Below are 22,523 nucleotides of genomic sequence, written 5' to 3'. Positions count from 1 at the left end.
TCATACAGACAAAGAATAATACACATTAACATACAAGAAAGAAGTATTTAAATCCTATTCAAGTAATCATAGTTAAATGATTCCTAAGATGATTTCACTTTGATTGTGTAAAAAACTTGCTTCCTGCCTCTGATATTGCCTGGTTAACTCAGTCTCACTCTACTCAGCTTTCCATCATTCAGCTTTCCTTCTCAGGCTGTGTCAGATGCTCCTCTTTGTCTCAGGGTACTGAGAGTACCACTATCAAGGTGCTTTCTTCAGGGATTTGAAATTAGTTTTTGCATGCTGGCCTGCCCCAGCAGCCTGCAAGTTCCTTCAAGCCAGGGTCCATCCATTATCGTATTACCTGGTGCCTAGCACAGTGGCGTATATTAAGTGGTCTGTGAATATTTGTTGAACTGATCGAATTGCATTTGGGGATCTGTACACTCAGCTAATTATTGAGCACTTGCTATGACTAAGACATACTGATAAGAGTTGGAGTCTTCCTTTATGTCTAGAAGAGTGTGGTAATTTTACACAAATATGCAAACTTCTACTTCTGTTCTGATTTTATGCTTTTGAATAAGGAATAATTTATGACCTCTGTCTGGCAAATACATTTCAGAGACATCATCTGTAGTTACCTGGCCAAGATGCCGATAAAATCGCTTTTGCAGAGGGAACTCTTTCTCCTTTTATATGATTTTTACAACAATATGTCTTAAAAGTGCACTGACAGTATAGTCCAGAGTGTCCCAAGATGTATCAGAGATAGAGCTTCTAGTAAAAATAAGCTCCTTAGAAAGCTTTTTGTATTGTTATTTTTCTAGAGGAATGAGTGAAAGGTCTTTTATAAGGACTTGTATCCAAGCAGAAATTTTAAAATAAACCTGCTATGTTCAATTTGATGTTTTACTATTGTAACATATGACAACTACTGTGAAGTTACAGGGCTATCGTTATTTTTATTGAAAAACTAGGTAAATAGGCTCTTTTCCCATGTATCTTGATGGTTGGAAAAATGCATTTTGAGGATAGAAATGTTATTTTGGTATATGAGAACCTACGTGGAAGATAAATATGAAAAGAGTAAGGAAAAAGATAAGCAAGTCCTATAGCATTTACGTTCCAGCAGAGACCGCTGTGGACCTCGTGTCCCGTTTTTAGTGTCATTTCTTTCAAGCAGGCTGCACATTGCCTTTCATTTTCCCCAATAAGAATAGTTAAAATAGGCACCTTAGATGATTTGCCTTTGACTATACCAGCCCTTATATTCCTACTCTCTTAATTACTGGGTATTAACTCCTTCATTATTCCTGTTACCTTTCTGATTGTCTTCCTGGGAATCCCTTTTCTCTATTTCCCTTTAAATGTCCATCTTCCCCTGCTTCCTTCTTCCTCTACCCTCTCTCTTCCCTCCCCCATGCAAAATGCTGTCCTTGGTCCTCCAAGGCTAGTAGACAGTTTTTCTGAGCCTCAGTTGCTTCATCTGTAAAATGGAAATAATAGGGATAGTTACCACACAGTTTCGGTTTGAGGGTTGAGTGTGAGAGAGTGCTTGGCATAACAAAATTGTTTACTGAATGTCAGCTATTGTAGAAGTAAAGCCAATTAAGGGATCTCCCTGACTCAGGCTTTTTCCATGTAAATTTTCTTTTAAAAGCCAAAATATCTCTGTGAAACTTTAAACACTTGATCATATTTTAATATTCCTTACCAGGTAGGTAAGGAATATAACTGGTGCATAATTCATGAATTGAGAAGTTTCTCTCCTGCCCTCATCTTGGTAAACGCTACCCCTCACTTCTGTGGTGGAAACCAATTTTTTGTTTTTTTTTGTTTTTTTTTTTTTTGCATTACGCAGGCCTCTCACTGTTGTGGCCTCTCCCGTTGCGGAGCACAGGCTCCGGACGCGCAGGCTCAGCGGCCATGGCTCAGGGGCCCAGCCGCTCCGCGTCATGTGGGATCTTCCCGGACCAGGGCACGAACCCGTGTCCCCTGCATCGGCAGGCGGACTTTCAACCACTGCGCCACCAGGGAAGCCCGGAAACCAATTTTTAAAGTTCTTTTTTACAGTTCTAGTGTTTCTTTATGGAGATCCAAGAAATTATGGCTATATATTTTTAAATTTCTTTCTTTCTCGTACAAAAGGCATATGTGTGTGAAAAAAACCTTGTTTTTATTCCTACACATAAACATAACCTGGAGGTATTTTCGCTCCATACATAGAAAGCTTTCTTATTCCATTGTGTAGGTGTGCCATAGTTTACTTGACAAGTTCCTTATCAGCAGGTATGAGGGTTATTTTGCTATTATCAACAATCCTGCAGTATATGATTTATCCACATAACATTGTTATGAATGCAGATGAGCTGATGGTGTAAAATTTAAAATGAGGGACTGCTGGGTCAAAGTCATGTATGCAAATTTTATACTTTTTGTTTTCAAATTTAAAATGTTTGTTATCCTTTCTGCATTGATTTGAGATGCCACCTTTATTGTCACATGGTCTTTGCAGAATTTCTATTCTTTTCTATTGGTCTGATTGCTCAGGTGCCGTTACCATACTGTCTTAATTATTGGGGTGTTATAGTATGCTTTAATACATGTTAGGTCTCCCCAACTATTGTTCTTATTTTTCTGAGGTTTTTTTTTTGCTATCTCCTATTTTACCATAAGTTAAGTAGTGTGTCTAGTTATGAAAGAGTAATTTAAGGTTTATTACATTAAACATATGAACTAATAGAGGTGAATTTATTTTCTATGACAATCACAGGGCATCTTTGCATTAAGTCGTATTTGATGTCCTCCAGAAATGGTTTCTAATGTTCCTTTTTGAGGTCTTAACATTTCTTTTGAGTGTATTTCTAGATTTTTTTTAACATTTATGTGACCACCATAAATGGAGTTTTCCATCATACTTTCTAAATGATTATTGTTTGTTATGTTTAAGATTTTTGACTTCTGATGATTTTATAAACTTTTACCGTAGTGAAATGAATTCCCTTATGCTCTGTAATAGATCTCAGCGGATTCTACTGAGTTTCCCAATATATAGTTATTTCATCTACAGGTTGTTTCAGCTGTTACTTTCTAATATTCCTATCTCTAATTTCTTTCTTTTTTGTAATTGCACTGGATAATATTTCTGCTACCTTGTAAATCTTAGTGTTGCTAAAGGGTATCTTTGTTGTAATCCTGATTGGCAGAAATGATCTAATGATGTGTTTTTCCTTTAAGTATAATGCTGGTTCCTGGGCTCATTTGAGAGATGGGGGGAAAGGGCAGAGAAGAGTGTATATTTTATCCTTTAGTGCACATATATCATTGCCCTTTTCTTAACTCACCTGATACTGTGTTTATTTGTGATTCTCTTTCCCCAAACTGGTTATCCCTTTAAGACAAGTATGAGTGTTACTCTTTCCCATAGTAAGCATAATGTTTTACACATTGTCAGCATTCATTCATTGTGCAATTTGAATTATAATGAAGCCTCTAAAATTGTATCCTACTGTAATTTGCTGTCATGCTCTGGAATAGTTCCTAAGTAGATATATTTACTTGCATGTGATGTAGGAATTGATGCCCTTCATAATGACTGAATATATAAGACTTGTGTCAAGGAGGTGGCAATGGGTGAGACCTGTGAGTAAATAATATATCAATATATTATCCACAGGACTGAAGACATTAAGTTACATTCAAAAATTAAATAACAACCATTTCCAATCATTTATGAAAGACGTTTTATTGGGAATAAGTATTAAAGTGTTACTGAAGCTTGTGGTTGCACTTACTTAAGTTTGTAATGATTATACTGGTTCTTTATAAATCTAAGGCGAGTTTATGCTTTCTACCAATATATATTGAGCCCTTATAAGAATATATTATGCAAGAAGCTGTTTAACATACAAAGTTGTACTTTCAACAAGCATGGGCTCCAATGAGAGAAATGAAATTTATACTGAGTCACAAAACAAAGAAGGCTATAATAACTCTCCCATTTGCGGAGACCATAAGAAAGTGGAGACTGGAGGTATTATTGTGAGCAGGCAAGCTCAATCTGCCCAAAGTTTGCTCCCTTGAAACCTAAGTATCTCATTGATAGGAAAAGTTAATCAGGTTGACCAGATGTCAGGACATCTGGAAGCACAAAGAAAGTATTGAATGTATTTCATGGTGATTATAATTAACAGTACTGTATTGTACTCTTGAAATTTGCTATATGAGGTAACAGATATATTAATTAGCTGGATTGTAGTGATCATTTCACAGTGGTCCATAAGAAAACATTAGCGTGATTATTTTGATGGTGGTGTACAGAATAGTTTAGAGAGAAAGCAGAGGTAGGAGGCCAACTTAGCAAACCATAGCAATAATTTAGAATTGTGCCAAACTTTGAGTAAGTTACTTAACTTTTATGCCTGAGTGTCCCATATAGTAAACAATGATAATTATATTGCCCACCTTATTGGATTTTGGTGTGGTTTAAACTACGTTAATATTTATAAGTTCCTCATTACAGTGGGGAACATAATATGAACTTAAGATGCTAGTTATTAGTATTGAAAGTCAAGATTGTTACTGTTACCTGATTGAAGCAATGCCCGAAATGTTGACTGAAGAGGAAAAAGTCAGGTTAAACCACAAAATTAAAATAATACTAAAACAAATATAGAGCATCCAAATCTAATTATGTAGCTCTAAACAGAAAGCCAGTACACTTTTGAAACAGCAGCCAAAATTAAATTAGGGAAAATGAGAGAAATAAAAATGTAAAGTAGACAAGAAACACTGTGTACTTTTTGCTAAGAAATTAATTTTCCTTTCTGAGTAAAACCTCTCACTTAAGGTGTTTCATTTCAAAATGAGCTTTTTTTAAAAAACGTCTTTATTGGCGTATAATTGCTTTACAATGGTGCGTTAGTTTCTGCTGTATAACAAAGCGAATCAGCTCTACATATACATATATCCCCATATCTCCTCCCTCTTGCGTCTCCCTATACATTTGAAATCAGTCACACTTGAAACTATTTCTTCCTTGGGCTTTCGAACTCCTGAAGCTTTCATGTCTTTTTTATGCTCTGAGGAGAGAAGCTTCTGTTCAGCTACTGAGCGTGGATTAGTGCTTAAGCCTTCAAGGAGCCCATACTCTCAAATACCATTTAGTTTAGATCTTGACATTTTCTTTTATTCTTGATCTTTTTAAAAATCACTTATTGGGCTTCCCTGGTGGTGCAGTGGTTGAGAGTCTGCCTGCCGATGCAGGGGACATGGGTTCGTGCCCCGGTCTGGGAAGATCCCGCATGCAGCGGAGCAGATAGGCCCGTGAGCCATGGCCGCTGAGCCTGCGCGTCTGGAGCCTGTGCTCCGCAACGGGAGAGGCCACAACAGTGAGAGGCCCGCGTACTGCAAAAAAAAAAAAAACAAATATGAGGTGGTGAAAAGTTCAAATATATCAGTAACCACATAAATGTAAATAGATTATGCATTTCTTTAATAAACAGAAGTCATAAATATATAAGCAAAACTGACAAATTTACTATCTTAAAGTGAAAAACTTCTGCATGAAAAGTTAAATTATAAAAAAGTGAAAGTCAAACTACAAAATAGGGGAAGGTATTTCCAATACATTTACCTGATAAAGGATTTTAAAGTAAAATATATTTAAATTTTTCTGCAAATCAACAGCAAAAAGGACAAAAAACAAATATAGTCTATCAACATGTATAAAGCTCTATCATATAATTGAAAGTGAAAATTAGGCTTTATAATGTTTTGTACATGAAGTTTTATACTATTTATGCAAAATTTGAAATATAAAAACAGTAATAAATATTGCTTATAAAGGTATAAAGATATAGTAGATATATTAAAGTCTTCGATTGGAAGGATGTACATCAACTTTAAGATAATATGTGATATGCAGTACATATATGAAAAAGAATTTTTTTTTTACATCTTTATTGGAGTATAATTGCTTTACAATGGTGTGTTAGTTTCTGCTTTATAACAAAGTGAATCAGTTATACATATAGATATGTTCCCATATCTCTTCCCTCTTGCGTCTCCCTCCCTCCCACCCTTCCTATCCCACCCCTGTAGGTGGTCACAAAGCACTGAGCTGATCACCCTGTGCTATGCGGCTGCTCCCCAGTCTTATATATCACAGGAGCATCTCACTTTTGGATTTTGCCCACAGATTTTTGGATGGTGCAGGTAAAGGCAAAAATTAATGAAGACACCAAGATTTGAAGCGTATGTGACTAAAAAGAGGAAATAAAAATCCTGGAAGGAGAAGTAAACCGAAGAGGAAATATTTTGATTTGGACATTTGACTTTCACTTACTGAACCCTATAGTAACTTGGTCCATAAAATAGAAACATGCTGGTTGTACCTGGGAATAGAGTTTTCAGTGATTATTGAGTTATGCCTCTACAACTGACTGATGAAAATAAAATATTGTCAATTTCAAAAGCATAAGTTGATATAGAGCTAAAGAATACTTCGATTTTAGAGAAAGTAAAACCCAGAAGACATGGTTCTTTCCTGGAGATTTTGAGCAAAGAGATAGGATATTTTGTTCTGTGTCATGTCAGTGTTGGGCTCTTTGAAAGCAGGGAGCAGGAAGACAGTAATTGTAAGACTCCCTCCAGTGCTGTGATTGTCTCTAAAGATTGCCACCTGCTTGGGTTATTGCTCTGCAGGTCTGCTCTACAGCTGGTTTTCATTCTCATGATAATGAATTGTCTCATGACAGTTTCACACTCTCAACCTAAAACTTGCTGCTGCTGTGAAGTGTTTCATTTCTGGCTGTGACTCTAAACCATGTCTGTATTCTTTCCCAGTATTTCACTGATGGCCTGGTAGACAAATGCAGTAGAGAGAACTATATATATTCAGGTGAAAAACAAAAAACACTTGGCCTCCTCAAAAATTGGCAATGGTGAGATTTGGGGAATCATTGTTTTCCTTTTGTGAATTTCCAATTGTTTTTCTGGATTATTAAGATAAAGAGAAAGCAGGATCATAGAAATGGAAAAGATGAACACATTTATTTTGGTCTTTCCAACCATGAAACGAGAAAAAATGAGATATACATATTGTGCTTTAAGCATTTTTTCAATGTTAATGGATAGCAATATTTATATTTTGCATTAAACAGTGGTGAATGATGCAAAGCTCTTGAGTTAACAAAATTGGTGAGAACTTTCTCTTTTAAAATTGAACTTAAATTATGGTCTGAGGAGAAGGCAAATAAGTTTTTAATTTTTTGGTTCTGTGGTTTATATTTAAATAGGTGAGTGTTTATACAGAGACATGCATATTTATGTATATTATTTATATATGTATATAAACTGAAATTTAAAAGTCAAATAGATATAAGGACAAATGCATTTATATATAAATATAAATGGATAGCCATATACACATAAAATGATAGCCTGCCTCTACTCCATTTCATCCTTTTTTTGTTTGTTTGTTTTGTTTCATCCTTAATGACCTCTGCTTTTTCGGTTGCAGATTATATAACCTAAAACAGAAATGGCCAGTAGAAGTATTTTTAAAACAATGAAGTAAAAACAATCCTTGAATTAGTGATAAGATTTCTTATATTTTTTGAGATACTAGTTAGTTTTTTGCTAAATTAAGTTACAGGTAAAAATAAATGTATTTAGACTTGTGGATATTTAAGAAAATGTATTTACATCCTCCATCCCCAGAAATATACTCTTTGCCTGTTTACAGTGGGGGCTGCTTGGTGCCCCTTATAACACCTTTAAAGTTGCCTCTGGCTCATCTCTTTTCATTGCTCTTGTATTCTTAAGTATTTCTAATCAATTCACAGGTGGAGAAAAACCCTTTGGGTTTTACATTTATCAGAGAGCCACTGCATTTATGTCAGCAGGCTGTGAACTATATCCAGAGTTGCAGGTGTGTACAAAGGAGGACCCGTAGTGGATATATTTGATTATAGTAGTCTACTCCTGGGCATACAGAAGCCACAGGACTGTAGACATTGCAATTGACAGCTGCAAGTCTTACAGTTTAGAGATGACATGTGCCTTGAAAAATCTAAGCATTTAAAAGAAATCAACCTGAAATACCCAATATTCCTGACCCTATACCACTATTTTTAAAATTTCATTTCATTTGCGACTTTTGTTTAATCTGTAATCCTAAATTTTCTGAGACTTCAGTTTACTTAAGGACATCTACCATAACTTAGAGAAAGAGTTGATGAATCTGATTGAAATCTTAAAGTCAAGATTGTTCCTGACCTGGCTCTCCCATATCTTTCTTCTCTTATCTCTCACCACCCTTACTGTGGTTCACTGCCCTCCACACTGGCCTCCTTGCAGTTCTTGGAATAATAGTTCACGCAGGCTCCCTCAACAGGGCATTTGCTCTTGCAATTTTGTCTTACTGAAGCACTCTTTCCCCAGATGTCTGTACCACTCATTCTCTCACTTCCTCTAATACTGAAATGTAGGCTGCTGGGTGAGCCTTCCCTCACCATCCCTCCATAGCACTTAACACCATTGAAAAAAATACAGTTTACAAATACACTTATTTATTTGCCATCATCTGTCTACCCAATTGAAATGGATGTTCCAAGAGGCAGGAACTTTGTTTCCACACGGACAGAAAGTTTGTGTGCTTTTTGTTGTTGTTATTATTATTATTTTTATCTGCATTTTTTTACAACTGTATCCACAGAACAAAGAGCTCTCAAATATTTTTTGAACAAATGGAATAGATAAGAGTGATTCTGGTATCGGTATATATTTGACAGCAATTAAATATAAGCCAGTGTTGAAAGTTCATATCTATATTGAAAAAGATAGCTAAAGCCAAATTCATCAGTGCATGAAGCTTAATCCTCTGTATTAACCACTTTTTACACAAACACAGAGTGTCTTTCAATAGTACCATACACAATTTGTGAGAGGAGAAAGACTCAGGACTAAGTAATTGAATTTACTCATAGCATAAGCCTGCAATAACCATTCCTGAATGGTCTTTGCTTATGTGTTTATTTATTTGTTGTCTTGATATGTTCATCTTATATACAGTTATAAACAATTGAATTCCATACCCCAAGTTATCATTTATACAGTATCTTGCTTTCAGAAGGGAACACAGGGACTTCCCTAGTGGTCCAGTGGTTAAGACTTCACCTTCCAATGCAGGGATTGTGGGTTTGATCCTTGGTCGGGGAGCTAAGATCCCACATGCCTCATGGCCAAAAACCCAAAACATAAAACAGAAGCAATATTGTAACAAATTCAATAAAGACTTTAAAAATGGTCCACATAAAAAAAAATCTTAAAAAAAAAAGAAGGGAACACAAACATAAGATGCTCCAGATATGCCACTGTCTTCTATATTCTCTAAAATCTCTGGAAACGAAGTTTGTGTGACTCCTTTTAGTGCAGTGGATCCTCAGGTTTGACAACTCCTATAATTAAAAATTCTCCCAAGTTTTTAACCAAAATTGTACATGAACAAAGTTCATTAGGTCAACATCTTACGATGGAACAGGCCCATTAAATCCGACTTTTGGTTAAGTTAAATCTTGGGAATGGATGCTGGATAAATAACGTCATTATGGCTATGAACTAAAGCAAAGAAATCAAACCATCTACATCACAGTGAGTCTTAAATGGAAAAAGGATGCCCTTTGTGTAAAATCTCCTTGAAAAGGAGAAAACACTGAAGAAAAGGGACTGCTATGAGGTAAAAGGTTTTCATCAGATGGAAGGGAATCAAGAGGGTATTTAATTATGGCAATCGATCTGGCTGGCTGATGCAGTGTAAAACTGAGGTGTGGAGCAGCTGTGCATCCTGGGGATTTCTGTAGTCCTGGCAACAACGTGGAATTTTCTCGAAGGAAAATCTGAAGGGTACCCAGGAGCCTGTTTGGTGAGACAACTGGCATGTTTAGGAGATAACTTTGAATGAGAAGGTGAAATCAGTTACTTCCTCAGGAGAGAGTGAAGCAGCATCTTGAACAGTGATGGGACAGGCAGGCATGTCATCCGAGAAGGGACAGGACTCGGGAGAAGGTGAATCTTCCTGCAACCTATAAGTTCTGTTGCTAACTAGCCAAATTGTCCCTGCATCTTCAGATGCCCTTGAAGAGCCAAGCAGTGTCTGAAGAGACTGCACCCTGTCCTCCCACACATTGCTAAAGAAGGGCACTGATTTATGTCCTGTCTCTTAGAACAAAAGTAAAAATACCTAATTTAAATTAAATTAATAAAAATACCTAATTAAAAATACCTAATTTAATTGGTGTGGTTCTCTTTCAGTCACTCGAAAAATTTGTATTTTTCATTTATAAGCAAAATAAAACCTATTCCTTTATTTTTTCTTCTCAAAGGAGTGATTTCCTGGTCTGAAGCGGTCATTTTTGCTGCTCATCTCCAGAATTCTCCAACATACTCATATAAGGCATCAGTTCCAGGGCCTAAAGCAGACTAACACTGTTAAAATCCCACTTGAAGAAGAGTAACAGGGAGGTGATTTCCTCGTGCTCCTATTAACTGTATGTTTGTGGTACGAAGGTTGCTTTCAGACTGCTGATTCATGCTGAATTTGACTTCACATTGACAGAGAAAGACACTTCCAAATTCTCTGCACCAGGTCCCTTTTTACTACCATCACAAAGCAAACTATTTTGAAAAAAAAAAAGCAAGGCGGAAAACAAAACTCTGCATTTATTAGCATTTATTAAATAATTAAGTTAAAAAATTCAACTAGACATCAAAATATAACTAGTCCACAGTCATGATAATTCATACTATTTTCCCCAATAAATTATTTTGTTTTAATAAGTGTATTATGAGATTTCATTAGGCTTTTGAAATATCAAAAATAATTTAATTGAAACAGAAATTGAGGAACTTTGTGCAAAATACCTGGCCAGTAGTCTTCAAAACTGTCAAGGTCATGAAAAGCAAAAAAGGCTGAGAAACTGTCAAAGATCAGAGGAGATTAGGAGACAGGACCACTGAATGCACTGTGGTGACCTGGATTGGATCCCAAAACAGAAGAGGACATTGGTGTGAAAAACTGGTGACTTCTGAATAGAATCTGTAGTTTAGATAATAGTATTTTACTAATGTTAAGTCTTAGTTTTGAAAAATGTATCATGGTTATTTAGGATGTTAATATTAGGAGAAGCTGGGTAAAATCTTTTTGGGAAATCTCTGCACCATTTTTGCCAGTGTTTATAAATCTAAAATTATCCCAGAACAAGAAAATAATAACTTAAGGGCCTTGGCTTGGTAAACAGTCTGTTACATCAGGTCTTTAACAATCAGTTTTATCTATATGTGGTTGCCTCTGTTAATGTAATAGCAAAGAGATAAGATGCTATCGTAAATACCAAGTCTATTTTTCCTCATTATCCATTATCAGGTTTATTCTATAGCAGTATCAAGTGCCTAAATGGAAACACTTTTGCTTTCTGACTCATGTTTATCTCACTATTTAGTTAAAAATAATGTTGTCACACAAGCTGAGACATTGCAGTCAGGGAGTATGTTTGTTTACTTCCATGAATATTACAAGGCTTCATTGAATATCACCATGGTTCCTGAGCAATAAAGTGCACAGGGTACAGGGAAAAGTATTCTTCTGTAGGAAAGAACAGAAACTGTATTACCAGGATTTTTGGTCTCAAATGCATTCAAAGAGGGTCTTCCTACCTCAACTAGAATTCCAAATCCACTAAAATAATCAGGAGATAAATATTAATAATCTATATACTTTGCAAATGATATGTTTATTTATCTGCCTTGGATCTCTCACATTTCTACTCAGATTCATGTAACTATTTTTCACTTCCACAATATTACTGTTAATACTACTACTCCACTAATAAAAACAAAATCTAAAAAAGTATCTTTCTTAGCGTGGGCTGCCATAACACAATGCCATAGGCTGAGTGGCTTGAAAAACAGACATTTATTTTCTCACAGTTCTGGGGGTTAGAAGTCCAAGATCAAGGTCCAGCATGGTCAGGTTCTGGCGAGAGCCCTCTTCCCAGCTTGCAGATGACCAGCATCTCACTGCATGTCCACATGACCTCTTTTTCTGTGAGAGCATGGAGAGAAGGCAGGCTCTCTGGTGTCTTTTCTTATAAGGACACTAATTCCATCCTGAGGGCCCCACCCTCATGACTTCATCTAACCCTAATTACCTCCCAAAGCCCCATCTCCAAATACCATCACATTGGGGGTGAGGAATCCAACGAACCATATGCTGATATCATAGTATTATCAATATTTATACTACCTTTTTTAGGTTGTTTTACCTTGAGGGCAGAGATCAGTAAGGGGTCAAAAAATAAATAAATAACTAGAACACAGTGTGTGGAACACAAGTGTGTGGAGAGAACACCAGGAGATCTGAAGGAGTAGTCATAACTCCTTATGTCCTGGGCTGTGGTTAGAAATCTTGTGACAGAGGAGATGGGTCTCCACCTGGGTAGAGAAAGAGAGGTATATCCACGTGTGCTGAAAGCTCAGGGCTGTCCTTCATGTGCTTTTCGAAGCTACCAGTATGGGGCTAGGAAAGGTAGCAAGAGTAATATGAAATTGTGTGATTGTACTGTTATTCTGTTTATTCTGCTTTTATGATGAGAGGTCTTCCTGTGATTGTTCTGAGTGCCTTTGAACAGGAGAAACACTGTCTTCTAGTGAATAATAGACAGTGCACACTCCAGAGGAATTATAGTATCTGGCCTATATTAGTTAAAAAAACAGTATAAATAAACTTTACAGTATAATTAAAGAAATAGAACAGAAGAGAGACCTTCAAGATAGCGGAGGAGTAAGACGTGGAGATCACCTTCCTCCCCACAAATACATCAGAAATACATCTACACGTGGAACAACTCCTACAGAACACCTACTGAATGCTGTCAGACAACCTCAGACTTCCCCAAAGAGCGAAGAACAGATGCCCTCAGCGACCTACATGCAGAGGCGGGGCTAAATCCAAAGCTGAACCCCAGGATCTGTGCGAACAAAGAAGAGGAAGGGACATCTCTCCCAGCAGCCTCAGGAGCCGCAGATTAAAGCTCCACAATCAACCTGATGTACCTGCATCTGTGAAATACATGAATAGACAATGAATCATCCCAAAATTGAGGCAGTGGACTTTGTGTGATTTTGTCTGTATAGCTTTGCTTTTACCATTTCTCCTGGGGTTCTGTCTGTCCTTTTTTATTTTTATTTTTTAGGGTAGTTTTTAGTGCTTGTTATCGTTGTTGGATTTGGTTTTTGGTTTGGTTGCTGTCTTCTTTCTTTCTCTTTTTTATTGCTATCTATTTTTTTTTAATTTTCAATAATTTTTTTACTTTTTATTTTAATAACTTTATTTTATTTTTCTTTCTTTTTTCTCCCTTTTCTTCTGAGCCGTGTGGCTGACAGGGCCTTGGTGCTCTAGCTGGGTGTCAGGCCAGTGCCTCTGAGGTGGGAGAGCGGAGTTCAGGACATTGGTCCACAAGAGACCTCCTGGCTCCATGTAATATCAAATGGTGAAAGCTCTCCCAGAGATCTCCATCTCAACTCTAAGAGCCACCTCCACTCAACAACCAGCAAGCTTCAGTGCTGGACACCCCCTGCCAAACAACTAGCAAGACAGGAATATAACCCCACCCATTAGCAGAGAGGCTGCCTAAAATCATAATAGGGTCACAGACACACCAAAACACACCACCGGCTGTGGTCCTGCCCACCACAAAGACAAGATCCAGGCTCATCCACCAGAACACAGGCACCAGTCCCCTCCACCAGGAAGCTTACACAACCCAGTGAACCAACCTTAGCCACTGGGGGCAGACACCAAAAACAATGGGAACTACAAACCTGAAGCCTGCAAAAAGGAGACTCCAAACACAGTAAGTTAAGCAAAATGAGAAGACAGAGAAACACAAAGCAGATGAAGGAGCAAGATAAAAACCCACCAGACCAAACAAATGAAGAGGAAATAGGCAGTCTACCTGAAAAAGAATTCAGAGTAATGATAGTAAAGATGATCCAAAATCTTGGAAATAGAATGGAGAAAATACAAGAAACGTTTAACAAGGGCATAGAAGAACTAAAGAGCAAACAAACAATGATGAACAATGCAATAAATGAAATTTAAACTTCTCTAGAAGGAATCAATAGCAGAATAACTAAGGCAGAAGAATGGATAAGTGACCTAGAAGATAAAATAGTGGAAATAACTACCGCAGAGCAGAATATAGAAAAAAGAATGAAAAGAATCGAGGACAGTCTCAGAGACCTCTTGTACAACATTAAATGCGCCAACATTCGAAATATAGGGGTCCCAGAAGAAGAAGAGAAAAAGAAAGGGACTGAGAAACTATTTGAAGAGATTATAGTTGATAACTTCCCTAATATGGGAAAGGAAATAGTCAATCAAGTCCAGGAAGCGCAGAGTCCCATACAAGATAAATCCAAGGAGAAACATGCCAAGACACATATTAATCAAACTATCAAAAATTAAATACAAAGAAAAAATATTGAAAGCAGCAAAGGAAAAACAACAAATAACACACAAGGGAATCTCCATAAGGTAAGCAGCTGATCTTTCAGCAGAAACTCTGCAAGCCAGAAGGGACTGGCAGGACATATTTAAAGTGATGAAGGAGAAAAACCTACAACCAAGATTACTCTACCCAGCAAGGATCTCATTCAGATTCTACAGAGAAATTAAAACCTTTACAGACAAGCAAAAGCTAAGAGAATTCAACACCACCAAACCAGCTTTGCAGCAATGCTAAAGGAACTTCTCTAGGCAAGAAACACAAAAGAAGGAAAAGACCTACAAAAACAAACCCAAAACAATTAAGAAAATGGTAATAGGAACATACATATCGATAATTACCTTAAACGTAAATGGATTAAATGCTCCAACCAAAAAACATAAACTGGCTGAATGGATACAAAAACAAGACCCATATATATGCTGTCTACAAGAGACCCACTTCAGACCTAGAGACACATACAGACTGAAAGTAAGGGGATGGAAAAAGGTATTTCATGCAAATGGAAACCAAAAGAAAGCTGGAGTAGCAATTCACATATCAGACAAAATAGACTTTAAAATAAAGATTATTACAAGAGACAAAGAAGGACACTACCTAATGATCAAGGGATCAATCCAAGAAGAAGATACGACAATTGTAAATATTTATGGACCCAACATAGGAGCACCTCAATACATAAGTCAAATGCTAACAACCATAAAGGGGGAAATTGACAGTAACACAATCATAGTAGGGGACTTTATCACCCACTTTCACAATGGACAGATCATCCAAAATGAAAATAAAGAAACACAAGCTTTAAATGATACATTAAATAAGATGGACTTAATTGATATTTATAGGACATTCCATCCAAAAACAACAGAATACACTTTCTTAAGTGCTCTTGGAACATTCTCCAGGATAGATCATATCTTGGATCACAAATCAATCTTGGTAAATTTGAGAAAACTGAAATCATATCAAGTATCTTTTTCAACCACAATGCTATGAGACTAGATATCAATTACAGGAAAAAATCTGTAAAAATTACAAACATATGGAGGCTAAACAATACAGTACTAAATAACCAAGAGATCACTGAAGAAATCAAAGAGGAAATCAAAAAATACCTAGAAACAAATGACAATGTAAACACGACAACCCAAAACCAGAGATAAACCCATGCACCTATGGTCAGCTAATCTGTGACAAAGGAGGCAAGAATATACAATGGAGAAAAGACAGCCTCTTCAATAAGTGGTGCTGGGAAAATTGGACAGGTACATGTAAAAGAATGAAATTAGAACACTCCGTAACACCATACACAAAAATAACCTCAAAATGGATTAAAGACCTAAATGTAAAACTCTTAGAGGAAAACATAGGCAGAACACTCCATGACATAAATCACAGCAAGATCCTTTTAGAGCCACCACTTAGAGAAATGGAAATTAAAACAAAAATAAACAAATGGGACCTAATGAAACTTAAACCTTTTGCACAGCAAAGGAAACCATAAACAAGACGAAAAGACAACCCTCAGAATGGGAGAACATATTTGCAAATTAAGCAACTGACAAAGGATTAATCTCCAAAATTTATAAGCAGCTCATGCAGCTCAATATCAAAAAAACAAACAACCCAATCCAAAAATGGGCAGAAGACCTAAACAGACATTTCTCCAAAGAAGATATACAGACTGCCAACAAACACATGAAAGGATGCTCAACATCACTAATCATTAGAGAACTGCAAGTGAAAAACACAATGAGGTATCACCTCACAACCGTCAGAATGGCCATCATCAAAAAATCTACAAACAATAAATGCTGGAGAGGGGGTGGAATAAAGGGAACCCCCTTGCACTGTTGGTGGAAATGTAAATTGATACAGCCACTATGGAGAAGAGTATGGAGGTTCCTTTAAAAACTAAAAATAGAACTACCATATGACCCAGCAATCCCACTACTTGGCATATAGCCTGAGAAAAGCATAATTCAAAAAGAATCATGTACTGCAATGTTCATTGCAGCTGTATTTACAGTAGGTAGTTCATGGAAGCCACTTAAGTGTCCATCGACAGATGAATGGATAAAGAAGATGTGGCACATATATACAATGGAATATTACTCAGCCATATAAAGAAATGAAATTGAGTTATTTGTAGTGAGGTGGATGGACTTAGAGACTGTCGTACAGAGTGAAGTAAGTCAGAAAGAGAAAAATAAATACCGTATGCTAACACATATATATGGAATCTAAAAAAAAAAAAATGGTTCTAAAGGACCTAGGGGCAGGACAGGAATAAAGACGCAGACATAGAGAATGGACTTGACACGGGGAGGGGGAAGGGTAAGCTGGGACGAAATGACAGAGTGGCATGGACATATATACACTATGAAATGTAAAATAGATAGCTAGTGGGAAGCAGCTGCATACCACAGGGAGATCAGCTCGGTGCTTTGTGACCATCTAGAGGGGTGGGATAGGGAGGGTGGGAGGGTGACCCATGAGGGAAGAGATATGGGGATGTATGTATATGTATAGCTGATTCATTTTTTTATGAAGCAGAAACTAACACACATTGTAAAGCAATTATACTCCAATAAAGATGTTTAAAAATAAATAAATAAATAAATTTAAAAAATAAAAAAAAGAAATAGAACAGAAATACAGTGATCTTAGTTTCTGGCTATAGCGAATGTAAACTCCAGCAAAAATATGCATTTCTATAAAAGTTTGAAATATTAAATTTGCATTTCTAGACCTCTTTAGTTATTGAAAAAAGTTTCATTTTATTGATTTGACTTAAACATACCTGTGGATGGAGGGTTTTAAGGTGGGCATCAGGTGACATTGTAAGAGCCAACATGAATTATTCCTGTAAAATCAGGAAGAGTCCAGAAAGAAGGGCCTGTGTTTGTGTAATATATAGCCCTACTTTTTTTTTAAACAAAGCTGAAGAGATGTGTGTTCAGACAGATGTGTGTTCAAATCCTGACACTCTTACTGTCTTACTATCTTTATCCTAAAATGAAGACAACCTACCTCATATAGTAGGTATGAGGATTAAATGTGTCTATAAATTTTTAAATGTATTGCACATAATAAGTGTTTAGTAAATAGTAGGTGCTATAAAAGCATAGAAGGGCGTGACAGATGTGTCCATTATAAAATCTATCTGTTTCATTTTCTAAAGGAGTATATGAGCATGTTTTATAATGAACACTATAAGTTAATTTTTAAATGTGATGTTTTTCCAAAGAATATTGAACATTATGAAAGTGCTTAATCTTAGTAAATTTTTACTTCATTATCATGGAAAACAGAATTGTTTGTCACCAGGATGGTGAGAATAAATACTTTATATGGTGTTGATACCCAGATGATTTAGTTAGATTAAAGAGGATTGAAGCCAGTGCACTGAAAATCTCATAGCATAAAATCTTTTCATATAAAATTTATGTTTATATTTAATATTGTTTTTAAAATTTGCTATAATTTAAAAGAATAACATGCCTCTGAATTCCCAGTTTTTTTCTCTCTGTAAGATAAGTGCATGTAAAACAATTTATTCCCCCTGGATTAGTTGAATAGATAAATCCCTGATGCTACTAAACTCACGTACAAAAGACATAATGGGATTCCTTTATTTACTTTCAGATTTTCAGACGTTGCTGGTTGGTTTTTAAGAAGGCGTCTAGTAAAGGACCCAGAAGGCTAGAAAAATTTCCAGATGAAAAGGCAGCATATTTCAGAAACTTTCATAAGGTAAGTCACGGTCTTTGGAATCTCTGGGGAATAACTGTACCCTTGGCAACAACTGTGGAGACACTTCTTTTGATAGATGAAATCTGCAGAGGCAAAAATGCATGGCCAGGATAAAATGTCCCTGCACTGATAAAATGCAAAAGTTGTTTTTCTCCTTTATTTTAATCATCTGCTATAAATGCCAGTGGTACCTCTGCAAAATGAAAGACTCATTTTTATTGCTACTTTGCAAAATGAGATGACTCATAACTCAACCAGATCATTTCCCAAGGTGCTGAGTAGGGATTTTCCCTCTTTTCAGGTTAATTGTTCATTTTTTACTTTGATTTAAAGCGTGGGCAATGTTTTGGAGATAAAACTTTTGAGGCTGGTGTTAGCAGTGTTAATGACACTGTTAATGTACAAAGCATTTGCTCTTTACAGCATAACAAGAACGATCATCATGTATGCTGATGTGTAGAGACGTGACTTAAATCCTATGAATGAAATAGCAATTTCCTAAGAATTAAAAGTATGTAAGAAATTGCCCTAGAATGATGCTAAATGTGCTGCTGAAAGTTATCTCTGGTGATAATGTCAAAAAAGAGTTAAGTATTTGATAGTAATGTGGAAGATTCATGATCAGAATGCAGAATTGTGAAACAGCATTGCTTTTTTGATAGAATGCCTACATAAGCTCAGGAAAGACTGTAATTCCTCACTGGTGGTAACATAGAGTAAGTTACCCTGAATAATGTAATTAGTCTGTGGAATTTATTTTATGTGAGGTACAGTGCTAATTTCTTCTTTTATTAAAAATAGAGTGCTTGCCAGGGATGAGGGGGGTGGGAGGGATAAATAGTCATAAGACTGAGGATTTTTAGGACAGTGAAGCTACCCTTTATGCTACTATAATGGTGGATGTATGTCATTATAAATCTGTCCAAAGCCATAGAATGTACAACACGAAGAGTGAACCTTACTGTAAAATATGGACTTTGGGTGATTATGTTGTATCAAAGTAGATTCATGAGTTATAACAAATGTACCATCTGGTGGGGATATTGATAATGGGGGAGGCTATGTATTTGTGAGGGCAGGTTGCATAAGGGAAAGCTCTGTACTTTCTGCTCAATATTGCTGTGAACATAAAACTGCTCTAAAAATTAAAGTCTATTAAAAATAGATTATTCAGCAGTAATGTGCTAACCAATCCTATTACACAAATAACTAGCAATCTTTTGTATTAGATTTGAACCTATATCATAAGGCTTAAAATGTGAATTTCTTTAACTCTCTATGAGGTATTCTGTATTTTAATATAGATTTACTAATAGAGAATCCAAGTTCAAGTTCCTGCCCAGCCACTTACAAGCTCATAGTAGTTTGGTTTTCTCATGAGGACATGGATTTTAAAATTGTAATATTACATGTCTCTTTTGAAGACTATTTAAGATAGAGTATCAAATAACAACCAACACAGTGATGCAGGTTCTTACTATATGAAAAATTATTTGCAGCCTGAAGTCATATTGATATTTTGTATGATGATGATGACCATGGCAATAATTTTAAGCCTGACTTAATGACAAACTGCCAGGTCGTGAAATGTAAGTCTGTAATGTTTAGTTTTTGAGTAAAATTTTGGAAGACTGAGCATAGTATATATTCTGTGGATTCCTGGTCAGAACGCCTGCCTGCTGGTCAATGCTGTACCCTGGCTGGACGCTCTCTAGCCAGCGCACCTAGAATCCATGTACTCATGATTCAGCCATCTTCTACTTGCAAAATGGCAACATTATAAGCAGTATTATAACCACCTATAAGGGTTAATAATTTAGACAAAGATAAGTATAAGCTGTCTGCTTTACACGATGCACTGGGGGGCACGAGGACATGTGTGAGGCACAGTCCTTGCCCTGAAAGAGCTTGTATTCCAGAGGAAAAGACACACATATGCAGATAATTTTGATTCAATATGAACAAGTCTTAATAAATTGAAAAGGGTTGAGGTCATAAAGAGTGTGTTCTCTGACCATAAATTATTTAAATTAGAAATCAATGTTATCTAGTAAATGCTAAATATTTGGTAATTAACATAGTCTAAGGGGTAATAATTCCAAGGCAATGTAGTAGTCACAGAGGCTATTGGCAGGTATTCTAAACTCAAAGATAATAAAAACACAAATATCAGCATGTGTGGAATAGAGCTATACTGGTGAGTATAGGGAAACGTATAGCTATGAGTTCTTACATTAGAAAGAAACAATAAATGCAGGAGAAAATATCAATGAAACAGAAACCAAAATAGCAGTCAGGAAATTTTGTAAAGTCAATAGCTGTTTCTTTTACAAAAAAAATCACTCACTTGATAAACTCTTAACCGAGTTTATCAGGAAAAAAAATAAGAAAAATCAAAGGCTGGTAAGAGTAGAGGGGTTATCACTACAAATTCTACTTGACAGCTTAAAGGAAATAGACAAACTCCTTGAAAGATACAAACTACCCAGTCTTATTCAATAGCTGAAGACCTAATAAAAACTTTGAACTTATAGTTCACAACTTTCCCACCAAGAAAACTTCAGGTCCATATCATTTCACTTGTTAATACTACAACATATTTAAAGGGAAAAAATTAATCCACATAAATACTTAAGGAAAATATAAAAAGGAGGAAACCCTTTCCAACTCACTTTATCAGACTGATATTATCTGAAAACCAAAATTAGACAAAGACACTAGGGGAAAGGGACTGATCAGTATCCCTACAAATCAGAACATTTAAACAAAATATTAGGAAATCTAATTCAACAATATGTTAAAATGATAACATATGATCAGGTAAGATTTACGACAGAAATGCAAGGTTGTTTTAACATTTGAAAATTGACCGATGTAATAATGTAGAAATAAAGAGAAAATATATCATGGGATCCTTTACATGTATACAGAAAGTTCTGTATGCATAATAAAGACAAAATTCAACATCCATTTATGATTTAAAACTCTCAGAACATCAAGGACAGAATGAACTTCCTTAATCAGAAAAAAAGCATCTAACAAATACCTACAGAAAAGAAAAAGAAAACTCTGTTTCTATGCTCAATGACATAATCGTTTGTTGAAAATGCATGATCGTCTTCAAAACAAATACCAGAACTAATGAATGAATTTAGTGAATGACATTTTATGATCATTTGCATTTTAAATAGTAGCAGTTAACACTTGATAAATTAATTTTTTTAAAAAACTCAATTTACAGTAGTGCCAACAAATAATTATAAAGCACATGTGCAATCTGTACACTGAAAACTATGGAAAATAGCTGAATTAAAGAGGACCCAAATAAATGGCAAGAAACAAAATATTCTTAGATTGATACCAATTCAATATTGTTAGGATGTCAATTCTTCCTAAATCGATATGTAACATAATTCTTATCAAAATTCCAGGAATATTTTCTTGTAGGTATTGACAAACTAATTCTATATGGATATTTGCATAACCTATATTAACCAATGCAATTTTACTAAAGAAGAACAAAGTTGGAAATTTATAAGATTTCATGACTTACTATAAAGTGACAGAAATCATGATATTATGATTTTAGCAAAAGGATATTTATATAGATCAATGGAAGGGAATAGAGAGGTCAGAAATGAACTGATACATATATGGTCAGTTGCATTTTGACAAAGGTATGAAGACAAGTCAATAGGAAAAGAAACTTTCTCCAACTAATGGTGCTAGAACAACTAGATGTCTCTGTAAATAAATGAACATTGATCTTACATCACATTATACACATAATAAACTCAGAGCAGATCATTGGTCTAAATTTAAATGCCAAAACTATAAAACTCCCCGTAGTAAGTATAGAAGAAAACCTTTTCCACTTTGTAATAAGCAAATATTTCTCAGCACACAAAAAGTATAAACCATAAGAAAAAATTGGTAAATTGAGCTATATTGAAATTTAAAACTTTTTCTCTTCAAGTGATCTAGCTAACAAAATAAAAAGGCAGGTAAGTCTGGGAAAATACATGCAAACATGTCTCTGACCAGAAACACATATCCAGAATACTTAAAGAATTCTTAGAACTCAATAATAGGATATTTTTAGGTTGAACAAAAGTATTTTAGGTTGAACAAAAGATGTGAACAGATATTTTCCAAAATAAGATATATGAACAGCAAACAAGAACATGAAAAAATGCTCAACATCACCAGTGATCT

General features: G+C 35.7%; 1 protein-coding gene across 4 annotated transcripts in view; it reads left to right on the top strand.

Annotated features, from left to right (window-relative positions):
• DOK6 (docking protein 6) overlaps positions 1–22,523 on the top strand; it is a 415,462-nt gene that overhangs the window by 121,556 nt on the left and 271,383 nt on the right. For all 4 annotated transcript variants that reach the window (XM_067698862.1, XM_067698864.1, XM_067698865.1 and 1 more), the window contains one exon: positions 18,201–18,308. In XM_067698862.1, coding sequence (XP_067554963.1) covers positions 18,201–18,308 — 108 coding nt within the window. The remainder of the gene's footprint in view (positions 1–18,200; positions 18,309–22,523) is intronic.

Source organism: Pseudorca crassidens, chromosome 12 (assembly GCF_039906515.1).
Source record: "Pseudorca crassidens isolate mPseCra1 chromosome 12, mPseCra1.hap1, whole genome shotgun sequence".
Classification (NCBI taxonomy): Eukaryota; Metazoa; Chordata; class Mammalia; order Artiodactyla; family Delphinidae; genus Pseudorca; species Pseudorca crassidens.
The sequence above is the reverse complement of the archived record's forward strand: the minus strand, read 5'-3'. Positions and strand labels throughout refer to the sequence as shown.